The following is a 10497-nucleotide window of genomic DNA, read 5'->3' as shown; positions in this document are numbered from 1 at the left end:
ATATAAGAAAAAAATCATTAATTCATTAATTAGCTTAATATCAAAAAATCTAACATCAAGCATTTTGTAATCGATTAATTTCACAGCATGTTTAAATATAAAAATGATGATTGTTAGGACTCTCAGTTACCGAAAACCATCTTTTTTTAGGAATGAAGTGCAGTGTTTTGTGAAGGGGATATGTGAAGTTAATTTAATGTATAATATTCTGAATTTTTTTTCAGGTTATTGAAACGATAATGTAAATTTTAATAATGCACATCCATTGCAAACAACACTGAATAAATAAACGTGCACATATCAGGTAAAATGTAAAAAGATTAAATGTTCACATTAGACCTCGTCCTAATTATTCATGCTACTTATAGATCAGTTTTGCTCTCAATCAAAGCCTTCAGCTCCTCCGGTAAAGCAGCGCTTTCAGAATCCTGAAAGAAAAAATAATTTTCATCTGAGACACAAAACTTCAAATCTGCAATACTAGTGAAACTGAGAAGAGCACAAATTCACCTCATTTGCTCCTGCTGGTGTGCTCAGAGCTAAATGGACCCAATTTCTGGCCTCTGACTCGTTTCCGAGCTCCTTATGACACTGCAAACAAATGCATTGTTTTCAAATAAGTTTTTAAAGGAGTGGAATTGATATTTTTAGGTGAACTGTTCCTTTAAGGCAAGATACTGCAGGAAACCCCATTGTTTTGTGTATTTTTGCGACATTGTAAAGTGAGTGGAATTCGCTGTTAAAAAAATAAATAAATAAATATTCCAGCTGCCATAAAGCAATCCGCTCACCAAACTTCTATTCTTCCAGAACAGTCATTTGGGAAACAAAGCATTCGCCTTATTAGAAGTAACTGTGCAATCAGAATGATCCTGAAACTGATATTTCAAGGCAAAAACCGTGCATACAGTTGCTTCAAAATGAGTCCGAAATCTCCACTTCTTTTTCACTTTTTTTCCCCCCATCAATGTTTGTTTATATATAATTTGCCTATTTTTAATATTCAATTCCTAAAAACAAAAAAGCATTTTCTGATTTATGGAGTGATAAAAAAAAACATCTCTAAAATCCACTCTGTAAAATAATAACAAAATCAAACAATTTTGAACCTGACTGTTTAGATTTCTGTTTCTAGAAATGTATGCAAATGAGTGCAAATTGAATTAGATAATGCATCATTTACATATTTAACCTGTTAGTCAGCACCCCCCATTATGGGACTCACAGCTGAAAGTGCTCTAACTAACTTATAATTGTAATAGTTTCCTACTTCAGTGTGTTACAAACATAATTGTGGTGTCTTTAGAAAGAAGACCCTTTGGGCTTCACTTTTTATCAACCAGATTTGATAATGCTCAAAAATATTAAAAGTTATAGACACTGAAGTGCCTTGTAATTTTTTTTACCACTCTTAAATATTTTTTTATTTGATATAAAAATACATGAAATAAGTCCTGGAGCAATCTAGAAAAGTAATGGGTTGAAAGCCACATGTCTCATGAGTGTCTATTTCAAATCTGAATAAAATATCATGAAAAATGAGACTCCTGCAAATATTTTTCTGAGACTATGTCTACAGCCCCCACCCCCCCAAATATAAGAAAATATATTTCCCAATAGTATTGAAGGCTTCTACAAACTATTTAGTCAGTAAACATACCACTGCATAGTTTTTTTCAATTATAAAACACTAGACATAAACTTAGACATCATATAAATGATTTATTTGAGCACTAGAAAAATACAATAAGAATAATTTGAGTAAGAAAAATAAGAATAATAAGAAAAATAAAAAAAAGATTTAACATTGTTTGCCAATATAGAACATCCTGAGATTGCTAGAGATGCATATTTTACAATGAATTACGATGCAAATAAGTGCTGAGTTGCTAATGGCCACTTATACAGATGGTAATAACACAAATGTGCCAAAGTAAATAATAATTAATTCATTACATTTATATAGCGCTTTTCTAGGCACTCAAAGCGCTTTACATAGACGGGGTATCTCCTCATCCACCACTAGTGTGCAGCATCCACCTGGATGATGCGACGGCAGCCATAGTGCGCCAGAACGCCCACCACACACCAGCTTACTGGTGGAGAGGAGAAAGAGTGATGAAGCCAATCAGTAGATATGGGCATCGTTAGGAGGCCATGATGGTCGGAGGCCAATGGGCAAATTTAGCCAGGATGCCGAGGTCACACCTCTACTCTTTTCGAAAGACATCCTGGGATTTTTACTGACCACAGAGAGTCAGGACCTCGGTTTAACGTCTCATCCGAAGGACAGTGCTTGTTGACAGTATAGTGTCCCCATCACTACACTGGGGCACTAGGACCCACACAGACCACAGGGTGAGCACCCCCTGCTGGCCTCACTAGCACCTCTTCCAGCAGCAACCTAGTTTTCTCAGAAGGTCTCCCATCCAGGTACTGACCAGGCTCAACCCTGCTTAGCTTCAGTGGGAAACCGGTCTTGGGCTCCAGGGTGATATGGCTGCCGGCGAGGAAATAATCCACTCTCTCTATTCATATAGACGCGTTCACTTTGATAGCCGTGACCATTCAGTAATAGCGATCTGATTTGGGCTGATTTGCACTCAAACAGATGGTAATCATGCAAATACATTCACATTCAACATAAAACACACTCTCACATATATAAAAACTCTCTAAAATAAAAAGAAAGACAGGAATTTGCGATCGCTGTAAGTTCCGCCTCCATCAGCTGACAGGTGCGTCAGAGCGCGTCACCAGCTCTGAGGAGAGAGCGCCAAATTCAAATAAACTATTTTCCGCCTATTTTTCATTCATTGTTTTTTCCGGTGGATCGCCTCATTCTGTTTGTGACACTGTACGCTGCAAAACCGTGCCGTGTTTTTACTACCAAGACGCAGTTTTCGACGGTGAGTTATTCCATAACAGACGCAAACAGTTCTGTCACTGAAGAAATGAAATGTAAACAAAGGAATTATGATCCATATTACAACATTATTGCTTCGTTGGACTAAACGTGCTTCATGAGATGTCGTTCAGTGGACCCTTACCTTTCTAAATAAACTGGGATTTACAGCTGTGGATGTGTTTATGACTCGTTATTACCACGGATCTGGTATGTACAGCGTTTTCAATGTTTATTTTTTTATGTGAACTGCTTACACAAATGTAGTAAATACAGTCTTTATAAGCTTTCCATTGAAAAACAGCGATCTGTCGTCGATGTTTGAGGCTTAGATCTTTATAATGATACATAGTTTGTCAAGATTAAATTTGTCCTGTTTCATTTAATCTATTCATAATCACTGGCATGTGCGTGTGGGAGAGGCTTTGAGGACGAGGGCGTTCTGGTGCAGGTTAACACCTTTGTGAAAAACTTTTATTGTAAAAGAATTTTCTTAATGTACTGAAAAGCTCAAGTATGGTGATATCTATTCACCTCACCTGTAGTTTCTTGCACTAAAAGAATGGCACATCTTGAAGAATTAACCCATTATAGACAATACGCTTACCTTGGCGATGTAAAGGCGAACTGTTTTGGAGAAGCCTGGGTTTAACTCCTCCGCCTAGAGATCAGACGATCAGACACATCAGCACGAGTCTGATGAAAGCTGATAAAGCTGAACATGAGTCTCGTCATTACCTTCAGGAAGTTCTCCAGAGCTTCGTTCAGCGAGGATGCGGGAGGAGTTTCAGAAATCGTAGCGTCAGTTTTCCTCTCCAACCGACCCAGAGAGATCACCTACAACACACACAAACATGTGCATCTCACAGATATTACAGGTCGGCTGACAGTGGCAACATTTTTTACTTTGGATTCTAAATGTGACTACAGAGGTAATTTATGAATTTATGAAACATCATCACACTGAACAGGTTAAACTCATCTGCAAATATCATCATAGCAAATCTCAGCTCTGTGATTATATTGTCACAATATCTAAACTGTATTATTGCCTAGCTTTATTCTATAAACTTAATATTAAGATATAAACATTAGCATTCTGATTTTCTGTAAAGCTGTTTTAACCCTCTGGTGCTTCTCACGTGCTGATCAACAATGACAGAATTTTTTTACTTCAAATGTTTTTTTATTTAATATTTTGCAGTTTTGGGGAATTTTATAGTACTTAATTATATTTTTGCTGTAGTTATAATCCATTTTTTTACATGTACCACTTTTTTAGCATAGACCTGAAAATGTAATTTCCAAGTTAAACTGCAGTAAATTTTGACTTAAGTTTGATCTCTTTTTAAAGACGACATTGGGTTGATTATTGATGAGGTGAAAAATTTTCAAAAAGTGAACGAAAAAGAAGTTAAGTTTAAACTTATTGTTATGAAAGAAAGAAATATTTGAAATATATATTTTCCAAAACATGTTTTACTGTAAAACTGCAACTAAACAAAGCCATAACTCTAAACAAGTCATGTTCCAAATTTGAGGTTGACATCTCAAAAAAATTCACTTTCCAATAGATGAAATTCATTTCCCATTCATTTCCAATGTTTTTTCAGGGATATTTCACCTTTTAGAACAATGTTCATTATTTATTTTCTTTGTCCATGTAGCAAGTGCCAAAATCAGATGTTTTACCATTTTGATAAAGAAAAAAAAAAAAGTAAAAGAGCACCAGAGGGTTAAAAAAGAAACTGTTAAGACTATTTGTGCTTCAAAATTCATTAAAGTGGTGTTTAGTTGTGAAGATTATCTTGATGAACAAAACCGTGTTGTTAGTCACAGAGCTTATTTTCTGCAAAAATCCCAAATCCTATTGACTTTGTCAAAGGAGGATTAGCAAGCATTATGAATTATTCCAGCGACTGTTGGCTTGGTTTTAGCAGTCAGATCTGACCTCTAAGCACCAGCGGCCGAGCAGATAGAAACAGATGGGATCATCGTCACATTGAGCCAAAGCACGATCCAAATGCTCCTGTCAGAACATCCAGAACAAACACAGTCACTGAACACGACTCAAGAAAGAAGACATTCATGCAACACTGACATAAAGCATTACAGGCTCACCTTCAGTACGCGAGCGCTTCTCAGTTTTCCATCAATGCCCTCGTTCTGTAAAGACAAGTGTGCGAGGATGGCAAACCTGAGAGAGCAGACATATTATGAACTACAGACATCTAAACTCATCTCAGAATAAAAGTACAGTAGGTCTGTGTTGTTTTCATACCACTTGTGACAATCAGCGCTCAGTCCATTCCTCGTCAGCGCTACCTCTGCCTCGTGATAACCTTTAGTGTCAAAAGGTCAAAGGTCAGTGCAGGTAAAGTACATTGTGTTATAAAGACAGAGTGTGACATGCTTCTGATGCATTTGCAGTGTTTTTCTCACAGAGCATGATGTCAGCAAGTCTAGTCCAATCCGTGTAATATTTCCTCACCTTGTTCTGCGTAGTTTCTCTTCTCTTCTCTGTTGTCTGCCGTCTCACACACGTCACTGTAGGCACGAGCCAGTCGCCACATAAACTCCACGTTATCAGCATACTGATCACACATACACAAAGAGATACATTTTTATTACAGTTGATATGATTTTGCTTTATTTAATTTTCATTTCATTTCTCATATCTTATATTTGTGAAAAATGTTGTTTGAAAAGTGTAATTGTGCTCTTTTAAAATACATAATTTGCTTAGAAACTGTCATTCATTTATATGCATTTGAAATGTTTTGAATTTTGATGTTTTTAACTGTACATGTATAAATTGAATACTTAATAGAACCAAAATATTAAATACTAAATGCTTCATATTTATGAACTATAAAACATACACAATGATTCAAAAGTTTGGAGTTGATAAGACTTTTTTATGTTTTTGGATGAAGTGTCTTCTGCTCACCAAGGCTGCATTTATTTGATGAAAACTACAGTAAAAACAGTAATATTGTGAAATTTTATTGCAATTTAAAATAACCATTTTCTGTTTGAATATATTTTAAAATCCAATTTATTCCTGTGATGTAAAGCTGAAATTTTCAGCATCATTCCTGCACTCTTCAGTGTCATATGATCATCAGAAATCATTCTAATATGCTGATTTACTGCTCAAGAAACATTTATTATTGTTATCAATGTTGAAAACAGTGATGCTTCATATTTTTGTGGAAACTGTGATAAGCTTTCTCATGGTTCTTTTCAAAGAACAGCATTTGTTTGAAATTGAAATATTTGTTTAAAAAAAGTAATTGAATTGCCTTTACTGTCATTTATGATCAGTTTAATTGCTGAATTTGCTGAATATTTTGTCAAATAACTTTTACTGACCCCAAATATATATATATATATATATATATATATATATATATATTCCCATGAAAAGTTTGAAAAAATTGTTACGGTAATGCATTTCCAAATGCATTACCGTAAAAAAAAAATCATGTTTTCAAATCATTTTTTTTCATATATCTCTTTAGTTATCATTAGTAGGTATCTCACCAGTGGTCTGTTCTCTATCAGCAGCTGGAACCCCTCTGCTTTTTTCCCAGAGTCCCCTGCATGCAGCAGATCACACTGGGCGAGCAGAAGGGCGAGTTTGGGGCTGGGAATGTCCGTTAAAGAGTCCACCATCAGACCGGCATCTTCATCGTCCTCTTCCTCGGCCTGTGAATTGTCCTGTCTCAGCGTGAGCTCCGTGACGCAGCTCTCCTCTTCCTCCTCATTCGAGTCTCTCCCTTCGTCCTCACCATCTTTATCCGTTTCTCTGTCTGTGTAGTCGGACTCGGCGTTGGAATAGGCCGTGGAGTATCTGTGGAAGAACTCAACTGCTGAAACGAAAACAAACTCTAGAGCTACATGGCATCCTGATACACAAACGTCTGGAGACAATGACGCTGACATACCCGACCTCGCTGTCGTCACACAGACTGGCGACCCCGGCGCTGGCGGTGAAATAAATGGAGCTGGAGCTCATGGATTCAGAGCGTTCCCTCGGCATGAGCTGCCGTCGCCGCCGCGATCTCTGACTCTCCTCCACAGTCTTCCTGGAAAAAAACAGAGATGAGACAGAAGAGAGACTCAGATTAGATGAGGGGACAGAGATGACAAAAGCATTGTTCAGTTCACTTCATTTTCTCGTGATCATATTCATCTGGAGTCATGGCCTTGAGATTCTATGTTGAGGGAACGACATCCTTTTCTCATAACCACAAAATAATTCAAACATATATCTGTTTTTTTATATATATATATAAACCGACATTTAAAAAATGGGGATTATTAGTAAATTAACATTTTATTTAAAATTTAGAACAACATCCAGACATGGCTTTATTTTATTTTTTGTATTATATTATGCCTATATTATATTACAGTATATTCTGCACAATTTAAAGATGTTTGTATATATTAGATATTTATTTTCTCTCTAATTTTATGCATCTCTTTAACCAATTCATTTCTGTATTTAATAAAGTACCATATAAGTTTTGTAAATACTAGAAATGCTCGACTATCATGCCAAATGATGCTTTAACTCTATATGACTCTATTTCTGTAAGCCTATATGCCAGTAAGTGGAAATAAATTATTTGACTTTTTGGGTATTTTTACATTTATATTAAGCTATACCATTTAATTTCAGTTTGGATAGGCTATATTAGTAAGTATAATTTTAAAGATGTAATTGTTGTTTAGGTAACAATATGCATGAAATAAAGGCCTTGTTGCAATGGACACACAGGTTTGTTTATGTATCACGTGGCCACTACATAATAAAAATACATGTTTTTTTTTGAGCAGCAAATCAGCATATTAGAATGATTTCTGAAGGATCACGTGACACAGTAATGATGCTGTAAATTCAGCTTGGAAATCATAGGAATACATTACTTTATTAAATGTATTCAAATAGAAAGCAGTTATTTAAAATAGTAATGATATTTCTCAATATTAAAGAAATGCAGCCTTAGTGAGCGGAAGAGAATTAAAAATCTTACTGTTCAAAAACTTTAGATTGGTTGTGTATAATGACGTTCCCACGAGTTTATAATGCAGACTAAACTAAACCCGAGCATCCGAGAGGAAAGAGTGTTCACCCACTTGACATCTTCAGCGATGGTGGTGCTGATGTCCCTCAGACCCTCCCGCAAATCTGCGATCTCACTCCTCAGACTGGACACACTCTTCATCACCTCGTCCAGCGTCTTCCTCAGCTCCACCTGCTGCTCAGAAGACAACCCGCTCACCGCCGCGGAGTCTGGTGAACACACACACACATCAAAGTCACACACACACGTCTAGTGTGTCAGACCATATCTGAAGTGAAACAGATGATGTAACGTCAACTTCTGTGATGTGTTTTGTGTACATACCCGTTTCGCTCTGTAACGCGGAGCTCGTGTTGTGCAGCATGCGTCGGTTTCTCCTCTTGAGAGCTTCTTTAATGATCAATAATGCGATCAGACCAGTGCTTATCGTCACACTGACACCGAGACCGATCACTGCGTTCCTGCCGAGCCAGCTCATCGTTTCAATCCCGTAAAATCACCCCGAATCCTCCGCTATCAGTACATCTGCGTTTCTCTCGGGCGGATTTTACTCGCAGTCACTTTGTTCCTCTTTATTCTCATGATTTAGAGATATAAACACAGCTCCGGCTCATCATCACACTCATTATTATTATTGAATTAAAGATTATATATCTGAATCGCAACAAACTCACGCATTTTGACAGCTGATGTCATGAGTGTGTTTGTGAGAGAGAGAGAGAGAGAGAGAGAGAGAGAGAGAGAGAGAGAGAGAGCGTATGCATTATAGCGCACCCTGGCGGACTGGAGGAGTGGCGCTGAGGTCAATCAAGTAGGTATCGCTGCAGCCCGGAGACCTCCAAGTGGGAGGAGCTTTTGCCGCAAGTGGGCTGAACTTCACGGATACCTCCAAGTGGGAGGAACTTTTGCCACTAGTGGGCGGGACTTTACAAATGGGCGGGGTTTACGCGGAAATTTCACATTGCGTCATTGCCGGGGTGCGCGCGAATGAGGATGCCATAAAGTAGCGATACTAATGAAAAACAGATTTATTGTTTTTCATTGTAGTTTAAATTTTATTAACAAGAGGTTGTTATTTCGCTGCAGCCCGGAGACCTCCAAGTGGGAGGAGCTTTTGCCGCAAGTGGGCTGAACTTCACGGATACCTCCAAGTGGGAGGAACTTTTGCCGCTAGTGGGCGGGACTTTACAAATGGGCGGGGTTTACGCGGAAATTTCACATTGCGTCATTGCCGGGGTGCGCGCGAATGAGGATGCCATAAAGTAGGGATACTAATGAAAAACAGATTTATTGTCTTTCATTGTAGTTTAAATTTTATTAACAAGAGGTTGTTATATAATTTTGTGACAACTGCAAACATTCAAGTATATTAAATTATATTAATTTTATAATTATATCAGTATCAAGAAAATTAATGAGTAATTTAGAGCAATAAAATGTTTACTGTATGTTAATGTTTTTCTTTAATGTGACACATTTATGTGAGACGTTAGGGACATTCCATCATTTGTCATTTAGGACAGTCTCTGACCATACCCCTGGAGCAATTTTAGGGACAAGCGCTGTTGCAAATGTCCACCTTTAAAGTATGAACATAATTTTTCCACACAAAGACCCACACACAAACACATTAGTCAAAAATCTTCAGAAAAAATAAATTACACATCTTGATGCATAGAAAGAACAAAAAAAAAGTTTACAGGAAAGTGATCCTTTGTGTTTGCAGAGAGAGGCGGTAACCAGGTCACTGAAATGTAACTTTTGGCCACCCAGACTTGAACTTTCTGTAACACAAAGTTTACACATAATGTTTTTGTTTGTTTGTGTTTCCTACACTACAAAATTAATTCTACACCTTATACTGTTGATATGTAATGCATGATAGTGGACACTGCAGTTATCCACATATATCCACTGTTATGATTATTAAATTGAAAAATGTTTCAATTGCATTGACATTGACATTGACATTGACATTACATTATTTGGATTTACGTTACACGTAAAAATAGATAACATTTTAAAAATATAACAGCAGATTTTGAAACAATGACCAGCTTTGTTAAAGTCAAGCATTATCAGTTAGGAGTTTTAACTAAGACTCATTCTTATGGAACACCGTACTAAATCCATTAATAGTTATTGATCGCTTAAATATCAGTGCAGTTATAATACATAGGCCTACATATTTTACGTAACGTTAGTCACAATTCCTGCTTATGGTCTTCAGTGTCCGTAATCTGCAGCGTAAATCCTATATATGTATTGCATAAATAATTTAGCACAAAAGGGTAACAGACACAATAAAGATGTAATTTATCTGTGCTGCTAATGCTGTCTTCACGTGCTCTCGGAATAATCGTAAATATGAGTTTTGAAGGTAAAAATTGCACATGAATGTCCTCCCATTTTCAAACTTGAATGCAATGAGCTTGTAATCATGATTTAACTACGTCAAGACTAAAACATCAACCGCCAAGATACTGCTCTTTTTCA

The 10497-nt window shown here is 36.8% G+C and overlaps 1 protein-coding gene across 2 annotated transcripts; it reads right to left on the bottom strand.

Moving 5' to 3' along the window:
* Nucleotides 1-57: 57 nt before the first annotated feature.
* Nucleotides 58-8724, bottom strand: LOC132092148 (regulator of microtubule dynamics protein 3-like). 2 transcript variants are annotated; one of them, XM_059498246.1, is made up of 12 exons: nt 8326-8724; nt 8054-8210; nt 6856-6996; nt 6452-6761; nt 5397-5499; nt 5187-5247; nt 5027-5102; nt 4857-4934; nt 3644-3742; nt 3513-3566; nt 511-591; nt 58-428 (listed from the first exon to the last, which is right to left on the bottom strand). In XM_059498246.1, exons 1-12 carry the CDS (start codon nt 8477-8479, stop codon nt 363-365), a joined length of 1380 nt encoding a protein of 459 aa, XP_059354229.1. In that variant the 5' UTR covers nt 8480-8724; the 3' UTR covers nt 58-362. The 2 variants fall into 2 exon arrangements, with proteins under 2 accessions (XP_059354229.1, XP_059354230.1); XM_059498247.1 differs by lacking the exon at nt 4857-4934.
* Nucleotides 8725-10497: the final 1773 nt, after the last annotated feature.

The sequence above is a fragment of the Carassius carassius genome, chromosome 18 (genome assembly GCF_963082965.1).
Source record: "Carassius carassius chromosome 18, fCarCar2.1, whole genome shotgun sequence".
In the NCBI taxonomy this organism is placed as follows: domain Eukaryota; kingdom Metazoa; phylum Chordata; class Actinopteri; order Cypriniformes; family Cyprinidae; genus Carassius; species Carassius carassius.
This window is presented reverse-complemented; position numbering and strand designations above follow the sequence as displayed.

Coding starts and splice junctions, on each gene's coding strand:
- LOC132092148 (XM_059498246.1), bottom strand. CDS start 8,479: ATGAGCTGGCTCGGCAGGAACGCAGTGATCGGTCTCGGTGTCAGTGTG. Junction 6,997..8,053: donor ACCATCGCTGAAGATGTCAA/GTGGGTGAACAC, acceptor GTTTTTTTCCAG/GAAGACTGTGGAGGAGAGTC. Junction 3,743..4,856: donor TCGGCCGCTGGTGCTTAGAG/GTCAGATCTGAC, acceptor TGTGTGTTGTAG/GTGATCTCTCTGGGTCGGTT.